Source organism: Dromiciops gliroides, chromosome 6 (genome assembly GCF_019393635.1).
Source record: "Dromiciops gliroides isolate mDroGli1 chromosome 6, mDroGli1.pri, whole genome shotgun sequence".
Taxonomy (NCBI): domain Eukaryota; kingdom Metazoa; phylum Chordata; class Mammalia; order Microbiotheria; family Microbiotheriidae; genus Dromiciops; species Dromiciops gliroides.
The window spans coordinates 108008140-108028014 of record NC_057866.1 but is presented as its reverse complement, the minus strand read 5'-3'; the positions used below and the strand labels follow the sequence as shown (position 1 = coordinate 108028014).

At 39.7% G+C, this 19875-nt stretch overlaps 1 protein-coding gene across 1 annotated transcript in view; it reads right to left on the bottom strand.

Annotated features, from left to right (window-relative positions):
• SOX6 (SRY-box transcription factor 6) overlaps positions 1–19875 on the bottom strand; it is a 375577-nt gene that overhangs the window by 111816 nt on the left and 243886 nt on the right. The window contains 2 exon segments of the mRNA XM_043971912.1: positions 16251–16373; positions 18217–18296. Of these exon segments, the coding sequence (XP_043827847.1) occupies positions 16251–16373; positions 18217–18296 (203 nt within the window).

The window sequence follows — 19875 nt, the reverse complement described above, 5'->3', positions numbered from 1 at the left end:
TGGTCCTCAAATGAACAAACAATATTTATACCTACTCCTTTACATGTCTCTTAAATACGCACACACACACACACACACACACACACACACACATATATATACTTGTGCATACATACAAGTCTTCCTCATGATAGGAATTAGATGCATTTCTTAATAGTTTTATACAGATGGAATCTCAGTATGTCAAATCACATTTTCCCTTTGTCTTTGATTATAAAATCAGGCACTTATGCCTCTGAAAATGACATTAACTTCAAGATCTAATAAAATTCCACTTAAGAATTCAATTTTTTTAAATGATATTTAAGGAAAAAACTAACCTTTGCTAGTAAAATAAGAAAGATGATGATTATATTCTTTTTTTTTTTTTTTAGTGAGGCAATTGGGGCCAAGTGACTTGTCCAGGGTCACACAGCTAGTAAATGCTAAATGTCTGAGGCTGGATCTGAACTCAGGTACTCCTGACTCCAGGGCCAGTGCTCTATCCACTGTGCCACCTAGCTGCCCTGATGATTATATTCAAAGTCAGCCAAGAAATACCAATGAATGGTCTAAAGTTATTTTCAGAATTGGAACCAAAACTTAAAGGTCTAGGGGAAAGTCGACCACAACGGCTTTGTTGAATAGAACCCACTGGACTAGCCAGCAGCAGAACCTCTTCAAACCTCTTCCTTGCTATGTGAAGGCAGTAGTAGAATATAGATATATCTTGGGCTGCTCAAGTCCTGTTGTCCTGGACTTGGTAAGTTCTGCTCCTGGCCTTTAGAAATGACAAAGGTGATCTGGGGTTAGGGGAGAAGGAATGCAGAAGCACCACTGGGACAATGACCTAAAGTATATCAATCATTAAGTAGACAAATGGGGCAGTGTTTTTATTGGCACACGTGTACATGCACACCAGTAAACAAAGAAGTAGATGAGCATATCACCCAACTAAAGCCCACAGGACCCTGCATACTTGGTATACAGCAAGTTGCCAGGTTTACCTACTGAATCACCTCCCTGATTTACAAATTTTATGAGTTCTAATTTCTACATGATGGGATCAATAAGTATTCAGTTTTAGCAGGGAGTGTAGTCTGCCATGGTCCGGAGTGTGTATGACTGGGTAAATGTGAACTGCAAATAATTTGGAGGCACTATTCATAGAAAGGCAAAAGTAAGTTCTTTACCAAAATATAGAGAACAAAAGTTTAGGATAGGTGACCTCACAAAGAATTGAATGAGGCAAACTGGTAAAGGGAAAAGGGTGCTGGAGTGTGAATATGAAGAAACGTGCTTTCAAATCTTGCCAATGGATGTTAGTTACATAATCAATGGCAAGTGACTGAGCCTGGGCCTCAGTTTCCTCTTCTGTCAAAGTGAGAACAATAATATCTGAGTACCTACCTCATGTGGCTTCTTGTGAGGCTCAAATGAGAAAAGGTATGAAACATACTTTACACACTTCCAATCACTATATAAACAAGAGTTATTATCATTAACTGCCAAATGAAAGGTTTATTTTAGCCAAAAGAATGGAACAATATACTTCCTATTTAAATCCATTAACATTTTGCTTAATAAAGTCAAATCCTTCAGTTCTAGAATAGGAAAAAGAGGGACTTCTACTCTGAAAGCATTCATCACCTACTAGACTCACAGGCTGCCAGTAGTAGTAGTAGTAGTAGTAGTAGTAGTAGTAGTAGTAGTAGTAGTAGTAGCAGCAGCAGCAGCAGCAGTAATAGTAGTAGTATATCCTTATTATCAACAGTCTGAGTTTAGTAACATATATATATATATATATATATAAAAGTTTGCAAAATACTTAACAACTATCTAACTTTATCCAAACAATCCAGCAGGGTAGGTGCTATTACAGTTATTATTTTACATATGAGGGAATTACAAGAGGTAGAAGTTAAGTGATTTGCCCAAGGTCACATAGCTAGAGGTCAGATTTTACATCAGATCTTCCTGATTCCAAATCCAGTGCTCTATCCACATAGTTTTAGATCATTAGAGTTGAAAGAGACCTTAAAGGGGGCAGCTAGGTGGCACAGTGGATAAAGCACTGGCCCTGGATTCAGGAGGACCTGAGTTCAAATCTGGCCTCAGACACTTGACACTCACTAGCTGTATAATCCTGGGCAAGTCACTTAATCCTCATTGCCCCCCCCCAAATAAACGAAAGCAAAACAAAAAAAAAGAAAGAGACCTTAAAGGTGGATAATTTGACCTTTCCCTATATTTTATAGTTGAATAAACTGTTCGTTGTATTATACAACTGTAATTGTATTGACCCTTCTACTTTCTTCTATCTCCTACCAGATTTCAATTTCTCTGAGGGCAAAGATTACCATTTTACTTATCTTCATCTCCCTGTTGGGGTCTTACATATATTAGACATTCATTGAATATTTGCTGGGTAAGTGAATGAATTTCTATTCAATCAAGAAATACCTAGAACTTCACCAGCCAGAGTTAAGATGAAGCAACTATAGCCCCAAGACACAGGTTGAAAATTGTGCCACAGGAAGTAAACTATTAAGCCGAATATTCATTGATTGAAATAGGAAGTATGCTGTAAAGCACCTATCCCACTAGATTGCTCTTAGGAACAGATAGAATATTTGTTAAGAATTTTTGCAAACCTTAAGCTGCTATATGTATATACATACATATGTACACATACATCCCTATAAAATGTGTATCTATGTGTATCACTCATAATACTAAGCTCAGACTATTAATAATAACTGGCATACATGCTAGTTATTAACAGTATTATCATGAGAATGATCATTTTTATTATTAGTCTGTTAGTCTAGTATGCGATGAAAATCTTTAGAGAACAGACAACTATTTTTCTTATTCTAGAAATGAAAGAAATGGCTCTTAAGCAGACTAGTCATTGATTTCAATGGGAAGCATCCCTTTGATTAAAAGAAACCTTTCATGGGGCAGTTAATGTTAACATATATGTGTGAGTATCCCACTGTCCACGGGAGGCTGTGAACTTTGTATTTAACACGAGAAACCAGAAAATAAGTCCTATTTGGCCACACAGACTGGAATTTTCTGGCATCAAAAATATTTTCTATAGAAAGTAGCATCAGAAAATGTTTCTTCCGTGTGCCCCAGCCCTTGTTCTTCCTTCCTTGTCCACTTCTCAGCCTCTCTCTGTTACTATCTAAAGGATGTCATCTCTTCCCATTCTTTCTGCTGCCTCAAGGCACATGGGCTAACTACAAGGTCCACCACTAGCATCACTTAAGGTCAAGAGAGTAAAGATGAGCCAGATCAGTCCTGTCCCAAGGGGAAAAAAAATCTACCTCCAAATCTACTCTCTAAAAGGAGAGAATATCTTCCCTAGGGAAGAGAGGCATTGCTGTACAATTTTCTCAGGGGAAGCTGACAGGGATAAGGGTGAGCCTCCAACTCTACTTTCCTTATTGACTCTACTTCACTTCAAATCACTATTTTTAAAAACAGACTGCTGGCTGCTCTGAGGAGTATCCTGGGCTAAGCCCCTTTGCTGTAGAGTTTGGGGTTTTTGTTTGTTTGTTTTTAACTGAGCCTTTGAGGCTGTGATACAATTCAATGGCCAAAATAATACCTTTGTCCATTTGAACACTAACTGGCCCATTGAAATATAGCTTAGTTACAGAGCATTTCAGTAAATGGTACTTCCAATTTTTAAAAATGATTATTATTATATTATTCCCCATACATAGACTGCAGCCCCACTCAGAAAATACTACTCAATTATTTCCATGCCAACCTGGCAGGCCAGCATCAGGCCAGTGGTCATTCAGTATAAGCTCATCTGAATATGAGAGGCTAAGAACAAATCAAGGCTCTCCCTTGCAATATATTATCAGGTAACACAAATCACCACAATTTATTTGGAAGAAGGCTTCTTGAGCCCAGAGATCTCACTCATGAAAAAGTATAAAGAGAAGATGACTCTAGTGGAGCTCTTCTGAAAGCCACTTACCCAGCATCCTCTGCACCTGCCCACCTACCCACGCCCCACTCCTAAGCTGTCATCAGACTGAGGGGTTTCTTTCCAGCAGACAAGGCCACTGACAGAGTATTGTTTTAATAAGGCCCTACCTCTTCATCCAGTGCCAAACTATGAAAAGTTATTCAACTCAAAGTTGCATCCTAGCCATTTGGAAAAAAACAAAAAACAAAAAACAAAAAACACACAACAAAGCTCCCATAAGCTGTTGGCTAATGGGTCTAATAAAAAAAAGTTTCACACTGTCCTGAGCAATCTGTAAATTAAATCATTTGAAAGAAATCCTTTTAATATGCTATAATTAGTCTTGCCTCTCGGAACATGACTTTACTGTAAATCCTCCTTTCTGACTCTCCTTGTGTCCCAAGGTTCCTTGGAAGGAAGCAGCCGAGCGATCATTCAGCATTATTCCTGCTTCGCTGGGCTAATCACTTACAGAGCAGCAAAGACCCCGTGCTCTCTGCTGCCCGGCTCCTGCAGCCTCCTGGCCTGAGGCAGGCTTCCCAACAACCCAGCAGCATCCAGATGTCAAGAGGAATACATCCAGCTCCTGATGCAGCCTGTGCTCCATTCCAGTATGGTCTAACATCTGTTTCATCTGCTGGCATGCAACCTGCTGAACACACTCCAATCGGCAGCCCAGGCTGGGGGATGAGGAAGGTCAGAACTCCCCAGCTAATGTGGGGACTCATCAGCTCACCCAGAGATCATGAGACATGCCTAGCAACTTTCCAAACAGTAGGGCTTTTGCACTGAGCAGAAACAAATTAATTGTTCACTTTAAAATGAAAGCCTCAGTATAACAGTTTTCACAAAAGATGATTTTGGTCAAGCCAATGCCTGTCTAATGGATTGCAATTCTTTTCATTAAATTCTGAACTTCTTGAAGGCAAGGTCTGACTCGTATTTTTTATCTTTGTTATTAATGGTCCCTATGCATGAGGACCTGAAAAATAGTTATTTTGGGTCTATTTGTTTGTTTTGTTTATTAAAGAGGTGGACAAAATGTAACAGGCTGCCAAAGAAAATAGTGAATTTCCTATCAATGGAACACTTCAAATAAAGACTGGATGTCCATTCATCAAGGATGTTTAGGAGAGTATTCCCCCTCAGGTAATGAATAAAATAGCTCCTCTCTGATATCCTTTCCAACCAAAAGATTCTATGACTATAATTTTATATAAATGTTGAATTGAACTCCTGAGCAGACATTCAGGCATTTGGTAAGCATATGAATTCCTTGAACCCTGATATGGGTTATGTTAACAACTGAGAATTCCCTTGCTGAATATTTTCTACCTGACTCCCAAAGTGCCCTAAAAGATTTTACCCATTTTCCAAATTTGATAGCCAGGGAGTAAATGGGGCACTACAAGAATAAAGCTGACTATTTTCCCCACAAACCAAGATCATCAGAGAGCCATGAAAGGCCTCACCCCTTGATCCAATAAACCGGTGTGTAAAATACAACCACCTAGCCCAGGGCATTGCCACTCACTACTCAAATGCCTATTAAGGGCAGGAGTGAAGGAGAAAGTTCCGCAAGTGCTATTATATAATCAAAAACTTTCATAGCTTCTGGATTCCTATCATGTTCATCTTTCTCCCTCTATGTTCCTCTTTTTTTTTTCTTCTTAATAGTGGAAAGGAGCTAGAAGCGCCAAAACACGTATTACATATTTCATAGCAATCAAAAAAAGAGTTGCTTTTGTGGAAATGTTGATTTCCTGTACTTGTTGTAATCACCCTGATGTGAATGCATGGTTGCATGATAAATACTTATATATGTCACAGAGTATTCTTTGTTTTCGGTCAGTCTCAACTTATAAATAAGTGCCTTGAGGAATATTTTGTGTAATTGTCCTTGGCCTTGGGATGTTGAACAACTTTTAAAAATCAATTCCTTGGATGAATGTATATGTGGATCTCTTTTTCTGACAATGAAGAATGGAACTGTGATCCAAAAGGGTCTTGATAGTATAGAACAATGGACCAAATCTGACAAAATGGAATTCAGTCGGGAGAACTCCAAAGAATTCCATGAAGTAAAAAAAAATCAACCTCAAAAGACTTTTCTTCCTATTGATTGAGAGGTGAACTGGGGAAAATATGGACAGACAACAGTTTCTGCACAAAAACTCTGGGAGTTCAATGCATTGATGACATGACATAGCAAAATAAAACAACAAAACAAAAACAAAAAACCTTAAATAAGATTTTTGGATATGCTTAGAACAAAGAAGGTGATAGCCACAGTCTTCTCTGCCCTAGTTGTATCACATGTGCAATAATGTATTTAATTGTGGGTGCCACCTTTTAGAGAGGGCATTAACAATTTGAAGAGCATCCAAAAGAGACCAATCAGCATGGAGGAGGGACTGGAGCTCCAGTCATAAAAGGGTCAGTTGAAGGAACTGGAGTAAAGATGAACTGTCAAGTAAATTCAATGTAAATGTAAATTAAAGAGCTTCAATTCCTACTTCTTGGCCTCTCTGGGCAAAACAGTGAGTGTGAACTACAGGAAAGCAGACTTCAGTTTAGTGAAAGAAAAACTTTCCCAACAATTGGAGCATCTCAAAAGTGTAATGGACTGGGGATTGTCACTGGGCATCATAAACAAGGGCCAGATGAATCCCTGTTAAGGATGTTTCAGAAGGAATTCTGCTGGTTGGATTAGAAAGTCACTGAAGTACCTTCTCACTCTGAGATTCTGTGATTTTGTGATTCTGTCTCACAGTTCTGGAAGGGGTTGCCAATAGGGAATCTTTCTACATAAATGAGTGTCCCACTGGAAATAAAATGAGAAAGGCAATGAGAAAGTATATTGTACTGACCATCAGTCAGAAGGACAAATGTTATACACTATCACATCCTGGCTTTTCAAAAGTAACTTGGTATCTCTGCGAGTTCACTGACAATATCACTTTCTGATCATTGGGGTTTCCCTAAAGTCCCTTTTAATGGCAGACAAGTTGTTTCCTAATTAATAAAGTAATTGCAATACTGATAAGATGATAATTACAACACTATCATCGGTGATTCCCTGTCAAGGGATAAAACACAACACTTTAACAGTTATTTCCATTGCTACAATAAGTGATGAGATGACTTAACAGGATAAGTCAATGTGAAATATCCCCAGATACCCTGGGTTGGAAACAAATACATAGATTAAAAGCAGTTTTATTTCCAGCATGATGAGTTAGCAGTTTTCAGAGTAGGAGACAGTTAAACAGATAAGGAGAGTTTAAATAAACACAACTAAACCAAAAACCCACCTTAGTTATGTATGTGGTGTGTATCTATTTTTTAAATTAATGATGATTTCATCTGGCAATTTTCATCATACAGAACCGGTAATGAACTAAATGACTATTGTCCAAAGATTATCAGAGTGAAGTTCAGAGAAGCTCATTCATCATCACCGGAGCCCTGACTATCAACTGATGGCCTTTTCTCCATCAACAACAGCTCATCAAGTGGTGCTATCGGACATGGACACTTTCAATTTGAATCGATGAGGAGGATACCCAGGAATATGAAATTCGGGGTCCATCAAGTATAGACTTAAGGTTTTTTCCCCACAACTGTCAGGTAATTCTGGATGATGATCAGATAGGTTATAATGGCTGCATGGGCTGATACTGTCCTGGAAGACAGAAAGTGAGGGTGTTGGGTGAGATGTTCTTTCTAACATGACTTATGGCTCTGTCTACACTCCTGCCATGCTTTGATCAAAGATATTATAATATTAGCCCTGAGTAAGCAGAGTATGAGAGAGGTTAGCCACTGGTACTCACAACTAAACTAGCCAGAGGGGAGTGAGTTGAAATGATACATTTTCTAATAACAATATCTTGCATTTCTATATAACTTTAAGGTTTGCAAAGTACTTTTGTGGGGTTTGAGTTGTGTAAACTTTTCTCCAAATTAGTTTGTTGCATGGATAGGTGCACACAGAGAGACAAATGTAGACTTTATAGGACACACACTACTGCTTACAGCTACTACACTTTTCTCCCAAGGAATCAGGAAAGGAGGTAATAGACACAGAATTAATAAATATACACTGGCTCTACTGGTCAGAAGTTTTATCACTCAGCTGGGGCACGTCTGAGGGGAAAAGCCATTCAGCTGTAGCTTCAGAATCCCATTCAATTAACATATGATTAAAAAATGTTTTTGTCCTTGCTCTGCTTGTTCTGCCACCTCATATGTCAAAACATTTAAATTCTATTTCTTTGTGATTTCTGTTTCTCAAATTCAGCATATGCAGTAGTTGGGAAATGGAGAAGAGACTTCAGAAAGATTCAGTTATTTGGCTTTCCAACCTTTCGATGTATCTTTAACCACGCCTACTCCTACAGCTCTAACTTAGCCCATAATATGCATTTTTCGTGAACAATACTTCCAAGCTTGTATTTTGGTGAAACAACAGAAATACCTGCCATTGCTTGGGAGAAAAGGTCAATAAAAACAATCTACCTGACAAACAAACCCTGCAAATAAAAATTAGGAATGAATTTTCTATAGAGCAATCTTTTAGACCTACCAATTGGATTATCTTCTCCCCAAGTTGGAATTCACATAAGAGTTGCTTTTAATATCTCTTAACTTTTTTTATTATGTTCTATTTGCATAGACTGATAGGATTTGGAGGTGAAGAGAACCTTTGAGAACATCTGGTCTCCATCATATAAGTGAGGGTAGAATGAGTAGACCAAGATGAAGCAACTGGCAAGCAGAGTAGAAAGTTGTAAACCCTGGTCCTCAAACTCAAAATCTAGTGGTTGTTTTTCATTTGGTCACATCATTAGAACATAGATACTTAACCTAAGTTCCACAAAGACAGGAACAATAAATGGTGACACATAAATCAGTAATATGGCTCAATAGCGCACCCACTAAAAAGCTCTAAATCTATTTGCAGATACCCAAGGCTCTCTCTGGTAGAAGCCACTCCTCCCCAGCTCCCAAGGTACTATTTTATGGCACCTGAGGTGGGGCGGGGGGGGGGGATCCAGTTTTTAGAAAAAAAATTAAAAGTTTATTTACGAGCTGTTTTTAGTTGAAAGGGGGTCTTGGGACATAAACTTCTCCTGTATAAAAAGGAAGCAAAGAGAAATCAGATTTTCTGGAGCTAAGGTCTCATTAAAAGGCCTTCCCATCCTGAGAATACTCCTCTAGTCCTTCAGTAACTCAGCTCTTCAAACCACCTGGTACATTTCATTTGCTGTCTTTTTAACTATTCCACAGATACCACCTTCGTCTGAGCACCTCAAAGGAGCACCCATAGTTTAAGTTCCTAGGACATCAAAAGACATGATCCCTCTGCCACTTCACCATTAGGAAGGCTGATGCAACTGGATCCAAAGTGGGCTAGATATGACCAAATACCAGCTGTGTAGTCTGGTTGCCTTCAGGTTAGTCTAGACTAGAGGTTTCAAACTCACTGGCTCCATAATTACTAGGTGAGGCTGAAATCAGGTTAAAATGTAATTGGGAATTGTTTAACAAAATAAATAAAAATATAATACAACATAGATAATGTTCATTTGTGGTCTTCTAAGTCAATATGCAACCCAGGGATCTGTTTCTACTTGAATGTGACCCCATGGGTCTATACTCTATCCAACCCTGGTCCCAAGTCTTTTTTCTCACCATTTCACTACCCTGTTTCCTTAGAAGCTCCAAAGGGTATGTGTGGTTTATGGTGGCAGAAGGAATCAAGGAGAGGCAATAAATGGAAAGGTAAATAAGGGGATAATTAATTGAGAACACAAACCTTTCCCCTTTAAAAGTGTCACCCCCTGGCTACTGTCCTGAAAACAGGAGATTTTTGCTTATATTTTTTCTCCCTCATCATTGAGTTCACCTTTCACTCATTCATTTGGTCCATGTGAAATTCCACCCTCCCAGGTCAGCCTAACTCACATTCTAACCCCTATCACCCTGAATACTTTTAGGATTCCAAGCTCAAGTGAATATAGTTTCAGAAAGAGATAGTCTGAATAGTAACATTTCCCACTCCTGATGGGCTGAGCCTTCAATTTCCATTCCTCCTTAGAAATTGACAATATCATTTAAATAAAATATGTGTTTGTATTCACTTTTGCAAAACTTCAATTGTTCTCTTTCATCTTTGCAAACTTGGCAGGAATTGAATGGTTTCATTTCTGTGCATCTTCTGATTGGTATAGTCTTTCCGAGGGCCTTTAAGGCTCTAATTAAGCCCCTTTCCTCGAGCTGCCTCTATACTTTATACATAATTCCCATCGAATAAAATGGAAAAATTATTTACATAGCCATTTCCCTATTTCCAAATTTTCATTTACTATTCCCTTCAATTAGGTCACTACTCACACTATCATTATAAGAAGTAGTCGGTTAAAATATGTCCCACTAAAGCTAGGTAGTCTTTGAGTGTGCGATAAAAATCATTCTCTGAGGCTAATGAAGACAGAAACTCTGCCTGTAACAATATTAAGTTTGTTTTCTCTGGTGATTCGGAGAAGTGAGCAATCTGTCAGTAATACATGGAGTGAAATTACTTGTCTTGTAGGAATTCCCGCTGACAGTCGCTCCATCTCAGGGCTGACCCAAACATCTCCCCGCTGACAAACAAATTACTCTGTCTAACTTTGAAAAGGTAACTAGCTGGTTTTTAATTTTGATTGGTCTTTCAGAATCCGTTGTCCATTTACTCAGTCCTACATTCTTCATTGTGTTAAAAAAAATAAAGAGAGAGAGAGAGAGAGAGAGAGAGAGAGAGAGAGAGAGAGAGAGAGAGAGAGGAGAGAGAAAAAAAGAGGGAAAAAGAAAAGGGAAACCTTTGGTTGATGTCTAGCAGTAGTTGGGGGTGAGTGAGGGGAGGATTGTTATTGGGGGGAGAGCTGGCAACAAACCTGTTATTGCCTCTCTCCTAGATGGTTATGTCAGATAAAACTGTTAAGTGTGTCTAACCAACATTAAGACTGGCAGTGCCGCCAGTGACTGACTGGGTGAGTGAACACATTACCGAGACAGTATTGTAGGAATTAATTTTCTTCAATAAAGTGATTTTTAAGGCTCATATATTTCACAATCTAAACATATGTCACTGTTTCATAAACAAAATAAATGGATTAAAATAATACATTACCAATATGCTGACACATGGAGATATTTTAATTAGAAATACTTAAGCTGTGTGATATTTAACGGCTGTATTTGCTGAAGAAGAGCATGCATCATTTAATAAGAAGGCACAGGGCAGGTGTATTGCCTCACAGACCACGGTACCAGACTGGAGCCTAACTACTTTTAGTCTAAGCTACAATTATTGGGCAATATTTGTCTCAATAAAAAAAAAATTGGTTTTAAGGTTGTATCCCATTTGGAAGAAACTACATAGAGTCAATCCTCTAAAACCATTTTTTCATTGAAATAAGTCACCAAGAGCCTAGTTCCTGAGGAAAATATATATATATATATATATATATATTTCTTCATAAAAGGCCACATTTAACATCTGAGCTATTTAAAGGACCATATTTACATGACTGTCACATTACATCGGCCCCCTTTCCCTACACATTCTTCTTGGCTTACTTTAAGGACCAATGCTAAAACAGCTGAGGAAAGCAAATGTCAACCATGCCTTGAAATTTATATGTGTGAGAGAATCAGAATAAGTAGAAATGTAATATATTGTTTACTATACTCAGTGCCCTCTGTTCTCTGAAAGGTCAAAAGCATTGTAACCTTAGAGTTGCCATTTCTGATTGTTCCCAGGGTTAAATATGTTATCAAATTAATGGTTCAAACCCCTGTCAACCTTCAAATAGACGAGTATGCATGCCTCCATCTGATGAACAGTTCAACTAAAAATAGAATTCTTTTTGGCCTTCGCTCTTACAATAGTGTGCCCCTGAGGCACAGTGAGCAGAGCCTTGGATCAGTACCCAGTACAACCACCAAAGGTCATTACTGTGTCTCTAATTTAAAGGAATGAAGGAAGAAAGAAAGGAAGGAAGAAGAAAGCAAGTAAATGAGCAAGAAAGAAAAGTAAGCAAGCAAAAAAGAAAGCAAGAAAGAGAAAGAGAGGAAAGGAGGGAGGAATAAAGGAAGGAAGGAAGGAAGGAAGGAAGGAAGGAAGGAAGGAAGGAAGGAAGGAAGGAAGGAAGGAAGGAAGGAAGGAAGGAAGGAAGGGAGGAAGGAAGGGAGGGAGGGAGGGAGGGAGGGAGGGAGGGGTCAAATCAGGCTAATGTGAAGAGGGTCTTTCCATTTTAAATATCTTGGCTTCCCTCAATTATAGAACTTCAACCTTCCAGATTACAGCTGCAAATGCTGTTGAGACTTGCCCAGTGTCATTCGTATTATAAGTGACAAACTTTGAAGGACAAAGTAAGTGGGGAAATTCGGACAGGGAGATAAGTTTGGAACCCTAGTGCGATGTGGCACAAGTCTATGTGTGTGTATATATTTGATGCAGGATTTTTTTCTTCTTCTGGGGAACCTGTGCTTAGGAATGAATCTGGCTAACATAATTGTAATGCTTCGTTAGTATCAACAGTTTATCATTGCTGTTGACAGAGCTGTGGTGTTTCCTTGTTTATCTTGCAAACAGGGGGTGGGTGGGTGGGAAGGAGGAGATGGAGTGAATGTCCTTAGCTCAAAATGAAAGCAGCTCTTAAAATTATAATAATAATAATAATAATAATTTTAAAGCTTGATGTAAGATTAGGAGGAGGGATTATCCTACCCCAGTTTTGTCACAGATTTATTTCATGTAGTGGCATCTGTATGTAAGAATTAAAGAGAGATGTGTCAGCCGAGCTGTTCTGGGATTTCCCGGGCATCAAGTTGTGACCATGCTGGTAAGGCTTGGGAAACCCGCCTGGCAAGTGGGCTCAGCCTTTGCCAAAAAGTGTGCCATGGACTCTTCATCTTGGGGGAACTTTTCTGACAGGCAGGGGGGAAAGTCAAGAGAAGTGAGGAAGGAAAAGAGGGCAAGACGCAGAGGGGCCCGGAAAGGCTCCCAGTCAGTCAAAATTCCAAATGAAAACTGCATGGGCTCCCTCATTAATAGACTCCCTATTCACCCTAATTAAAGCAACTGGCATGTGGCATGTGTTGTACAGATGGATCAGCAGTGGTACACACAGCACTGTGTGGACCTGGCACGCAGAAATCTAGTTTCATGTTTTCCAGCGACCAAACAGACGCCAGATTTTTAGATGCTGAGTGAAAAGAAGAGAGAGGGAAAGGGAGAGGGAGAGGGAGAAATGGAAAGATTTCCAGAGATAGAGAGAGCAGGGTTCAAGGAAGGAGGCAACTATGTAAAGGGAAGCAGACGTAGAAGAAGGATGGGTCAGGGCAGAAAGGGGGAGGGGGAGGAGGTGACAATTGGAGACCCAGACCCAGGGGAAAAATACAAGACAAAGGGGAGAGACGGTCTGGGGTCTCAGCCAAAGCCACCTGTCTTCAAGCTTCTGCCAAGCACTCAGTCTTTCACAAGTTCTGCCCTAGGCAGGTAGGCCCGAACAGACCCATTTCTAACATTCAGGTGACTCTTTGCTTTCTCTCCCTCAGACACAATAGATACTGACACTAAGGCCAATGCAAAGACGAAATTTCCCATTATAAATATAGACCTCAAAGTATCCTGGAAAACTCCACCAGAAAATCATACTGAAAAAAGATCATTATTGTAAATGAAACTGTTGCCCACAATTGCCAGACATAATGATGATCCATACCAACTTTAATATGTTTTAAATAGATAGGGCCACACCAAATACTCATAATCAACAACCCTACATGGAGATAAAATCTTTCAAAATACCTAGCAGAGGTCAGAATGACATAAGAGTAAAACAGATGAGGGGCATCTCTTCCCTGTCAGTACTGACTACTAATACTAATGCCACTACCACCACCACCACCACCACCACTACTACTACTACTACTACTAATAATAATAATAATAGCTAGCATTTATATAGTTCTTTGGGTTTGCAAAGTCCCTTACACATATCATTTGACCCTCACAACTACTCTGTGAGATTTGCACTTTTTTATCTCTATTGCCCATTTACAGATGAGGAAACTGAGGCTGAGAAATATCAAGGAACTTGCCCATGATCACAGAGCTAATTTCTAAGATGGAATTTGAACTCAGCTCTTCCTGATTGAAGGTCCAATGCTTTATCCACTGTGCCACCTACATGGAACTGTACTGAGAATGCTTTCAGTAAGCCTACCAAGGAGAAGCTTATATCCAAAAACTACTCTCCAACTACCACAGCAAATATGTTATCCACCTTTGTAAAAGTCCATAGAATACTTAAGATGAAAGAATACTGATGGGTTAGTGACTGGTCCCAATGCTGTTTCTATCTGAACTTCATAAAAATGATGATAACAAGATAATAACACCAGCAGTTCATATTTAGACTTCAATTATCAAAATACTGAGAAATATGCAGCCTTCTAGAGAGATGAAGCAGTTTTTAGGAAAGACATCCTATGAGAGTAGAAGACAGCACTACTTCTGTTCTAGGGAATGGCTGGTCATGCCCAAATCAGAACCTCTCTTCACTTTTGTCCTCACCCCTAACATACATTCCCTAGTGAATAGAAAGTAGAGAAGAGAGGACACTGTGAATTCCCTCCCCAACTACATCAATACTAGCATCTTATCCTTTTCTCTCTCTTCAAAGAATGGACTTTGCCTATGATTTGCCAAAATGCAAGTTTCAAAAGAAAGAAATGGAGGTGAAAAAAATGGAGCAAAGAGGAGAAAGGAAAAGACAGAAAGCAGCAAAATTGACTTTTCCCAACTATCTGAGATATTTCATACAACCAAAGCAAATTGAAATAGGCATGGGGCACTCTTACAATAGCAGAATTATTTTTCTTTAGTAAATTGGGTCCATGGTCATAGGCTGGGAGTTGGAATCATGTTTACCTGTAGGAATCATACAAAAACCCCTACAAACCCTAACATGAAAATGTGTTTCAAATTAATAATTTGTTTTCTTGACTTTGAGTAGAATGGAGATTTAAACATTCTACTACATCTCCCTTAGTGGAGGATCATAGAATCGTATCTTTAGAGCACAAAGGGACCTTAAAAGCCATTAAGTTCAGTCCATTGTTTTATGGATGAGAAAGCTGAGGTAAATGATAAGCCCAGGTCCTTTTTTGTTGTTGTTGTCCAGTTGTGTCTGACTCTTTGTGATCCCATTTAGGGTTTTCTTGGCAAAGATACTACAGTGATTCATCATTTCTTTCTCCAGCTCATTTTACAGATAAGGAAACTGAGGCAAACAGGTTTAAGTGACTTAAGTTACACAGCTAGGGTCTGAGACCAGATAAGAATGCAGGAGTATGAATCTTCCTGACTTTAAGCCTAGCACACTATCTACTGTGCCACCTTGTTGCCCATCTGGGGTCATATAGTTAGCAAATATCTGGTTAAACCCAGGTCTTCTTGATGTCAAGTTCAACACTGATGACTCAGCAGAATATGGAAAAGGAAGCTGGGTCATCTGAATAAGATAGGATCATGATTTTCCAAAGCTGGCACCACTGAATCAGCTTCTAAACAGCAAAGAACAAGGAGGAACCAATGAAAGTGGCCAATGTTGGGATTTCATGGATCTCTTCCTTAGACTGAGACTACCAGAGGATGAAAGGTCTGGAATAACAGAACTTACCCTCAAATGGAAGGAAAACAGGGTCCTGTTCACTGATCTACTAGAAACTTGTATCATTTTGAGCATGTCCCTTCCCCTTTACTTACTTATTTATTTCCCCTTCACTTTTGTGCCTCAGTTTCTTCATCAGCAAAATAGTTACCCCAGTCCTACCAATCTCACAGGAATGGGTCTTGAAAATCAACTGAGACAATGTATATGGAACATGTTTGAAAATCTACAAAATAGGGCAGGGGTGTTGGGGACCAAGGGAGAGGAAAAGGGAAGGGGAGAGGAGATTAAATTGAGACTAAATTTACAGAAATGGCCCCTAACGCTGAACCACAAATAATGAATACCTCTGGACCTTGCTTGGTTTCTCTGGGTTTTTTTTCCCTATAAATGAGATTGCAACCTGCAAGGTCTCCTTAAGAAGAAAGGGATCGAGTCTGAGGAATCCTCACCTGACTTGCTCCCCTGGTCCCCACTTTCAGAGAGAGCTGGGAGTGTGTTGGAATAAACAACATCCCCACCCACAGAAGCATCAACGGAAGCATTCATACCTCAATCTTTTTGTGGTTGTAAGACTGGCCACCACCACGTTCAAAGGTATCCAAATTCCTGCCATAACGTTCACTTAGGCCCTTTAGTCTTGGGCTAATTTGTGGGTGGGAGGCATGCCCTTTCTGTTTAGTAGCGTAGCCAGCAAAAGAAAACAAACAAACACTCTGTCAGAACCTGAGGTGCAAAACCAGACATTTCTCAACTTGGGGCAACGGCCACAGCAGCAAGGGACAAAGCAAGAGCTCTTTTCTCTTAGAGGAGCCCTAATGAGCTACAGACCAAACCAGGGGCTTGGGCTTTTATTTTTGCTTGGGGCAAACAGATGCACTTCAATGAAGATGTTTTGATGGAGCATAGCTACAGCAGGAACAGAGGCACCAAAATCTGGTATTCGTATAGTCTGACTGTCTCCTGTAGCAGACAGGACAACAGGAAAATGATGCCCTTCTTACGCATGGAACAAGTGACTTGGTCTGATTGGGGAATTCCCTTCATCTGCACAGATCACAACCTATCCATGACTGTAATCAAGGCTTAGATAGTTATTTAAGGCAAACAGAAGTTAAGTGACTTGCCCAAGGTCACATAGCTAGTAAGTGTTAAGAGGTAGTTTGAAATCAAATCATCCTGACCCAAAGCCCAGAACCCTAATCCCTCACAATCTCGTCATTATACATTATTGGTTACTTGCTTCTGTATCCCTCCCTCCCTTACAATTTTCAATGCTATAGAAAGTTGTTGATTGACAAAATTGGGTGTGGTGTGAGTGGAGAGGGGAGGAAGGGAGAAAGCAAGAGTCATCCCTGTGAGCAGGGACTTGGAGCAGAGTTGAGAGAGGTGTTGAGGTGGAGCCTTTACAAAGTGCTTCACCATCATTTGGTTTAACCATAGAAAAATAAAATACAAAGTGATTTTTTTGTTGCTGCTGTGAAACTGTTCTGATTTTTGTTTTTGAGGTTGAAACTGGCAGACAGGGAACAGAAATATGTGAGACACAATAACAATGGATCGTAAAATAAAAATCCCCTAGATTGCTTTGGTAAACTTAAACATAGCCACTATTGAAATTTTAAAATGAAAGTGCAATTTAAATGGACTATTTATTTTCTATATTCTTCACATGTTCATTATCACACATTTCCCAGCATCTTTAATTCTAAATGCTTAATAGCTATTTTTGGCAGTCTTATGTTTGTGTTTTTAGCTGTAAAAACATATCTCCTAATTTTAAAAAAACACTTTTTTAGAGTGCCAGTATTAGAAAAGCATTTAGATATGATTGTCATATTACACCTTGGCATTTTACAAATGGGGCAGCTGAGGCTCAGAGAGGAAAGGGGGATTGCCAGAGGTCACATGGGGCGTGAGTGGCAAGTTAGGACCTGAGAAATATTTTCTTAATGCTTAAATCATTCTCACCCTGAATAACTTCATGAACGAAGGCAACTAATGGGGTCAGGACCAGAGACCCTAGCTCAGATCCCAGTGCTGGGAAGGTTGACAAATACATACAGTCTTCTTAAAGCACTTAGATTGGCCAATTATGAAGCTCTATAAGGTACACAAAGTAAAACACCCAATCAATGGACTCTGCTTGGATGCCTGTGAGAAAAAAAGCCTATTTGGGGCAAAAGAGATTTTGATTAAAAAAAAATGAAATTCAGGAGAGGTTAGACTTAACATAACTAAAGACAACTGGGCATACATTCACTAACAACTATTGACTCCCTTGCTCTTTAATACATGAGACTAAGTCATCGTGTCATTTTCCCCCTTTTAAAATACTGAAGTTGGCAGCTGACATTCCTATTTGCAGTATGGTAAGTACATAAGGTGTTAATCCTTCTGGGCTATGCTTAAAAAATTATTTAACATTCAGGCCATTATTTAGCATACAGCTGGTTAGCAGTTTTCCACTAAAGTGTTGGCTGGTGTCCCACTTTTTTTTTTTGTTTTGGCACATACCTGGAGCTGTAAAGGGCTCAGTCCAGAAGCAGCAGCAGCTGCCATTGTTGATGGAATGAACTGTACGGGGTAGTTATCACCTGTCGGAGAGAACAATGCATACAGGTTTAGACAATGAGCAGAGAATCGCAGCAGACAAGTACAAACAGGGTCTTCACGTTGCTTGGGCTCTACAGCACCGCTCTAAGCCCAAACATCTGCAGAAACAAAAGGCTGAGTTGGGCACAGACTTGTAGTGTTACCTTGGAACTTTCCCTGATCGAGATTGCTAGTAGGCAAACTGGCAACGCATAAATGTGATGGGAAAGAGAAAAAAAATTAAATGTGCAATTCAAGCATGTTCTCTCCATTACAAATCATGTAATACATCATTTTTGAGGAGTACAAAAATATCTTGAAGCCAACTCAACACGCAGTGCACCAAGGATATGTACAGGCTTTTTTCTATTAGAGCTGCAATTGGCTTAGGGAAACATCCTGGTTTGGGAGGCAAAACACAGCATTAGCGCCCAAGAAAGAAAATGAAATGGGGGAGCTTCCCAAAGGTCCCTGAGTTGGAAACAGGAAAGCAGACAGAGGCAGAGACACAGACAGAAAGAGACAGACACAGAGAGAGATAGGGAGAGAAAGAGACACAGAAAGAAGAAAAGGGAGCAGCACAGAGAAACAGAGACAGAAAGAGGAGGGAAGATAGAGAGACAAAGAGGCAGAGACAGAGAAGTCATCCTTATCCAATAGCTGGGGCCACATGGCTCAATCTCAGCCACCTGTTTTCTGGGAGATGTTTTCTTTTTCAGACCTTCCCCTGGGAGGTAAAGGACCATGAAGATGAAAGAGATTCATAGAATGTTGGTGCTGGAATAAAACCCAAGGGACCATCTCATCTAGCTCCCTCATTTTACAGATAAGGAAACTGAGAACTGACAAGGGAAAGTGGCTTCCCCAACGTCAGACAATTGTAATAAAAGATTTGAGACAAGTATCATACTTAAAAAGAAAACCAACTAGATCCCTCAAAAGAAATTAATTTTATTGGTAAAATCTCGCTGCTGTACACCTTAGTAGATGTGCTCATTCATTCAATAAATATATATCAGTGTGATGAAATGGACAGAGTTGACCATGGAGATAGAAAGTGCCTAGTGGGTTCAGTCCTGCATTTGACACGTATTGACCACATGACCTTAGAAAAGTCCCTCTGATCTTGTGGTCCTCCAGACAACTCCCCAAAGCTCATGCTTGCAGAGAAGTTTCCAATGTACATTGGTAGGAACCTGGTCATCATGAAGCACACTAACTAGCCCTATGAAATCACGGGCACCTTTTCTCTGCTCTATCATCTCCTCTATGCCTGACTTTGTATTTTGGATTTGGGTAGACAAGGACAAAACAACAATAACAACCACACACACACATCCATAGTTCCTTTCCTCAAGAAGCATATGTTCTATGAGAAGGAAAATAACATGTACAGATAAGGGGATAAGATGGATCTGTAATTTCATCACTGGAGGCAGTGGTTTCCTTGTAAGAAACTCCCTCCACCAATTCACAATGGCAGCTGCTGTACAACTTGGAGTCTTAGAAAATTGGTCCAGAGGCCCAAGGAAACTGTGATTTGTCCCAAGGTCACGGAGTCAGTATATGTCAAAGGAAAGA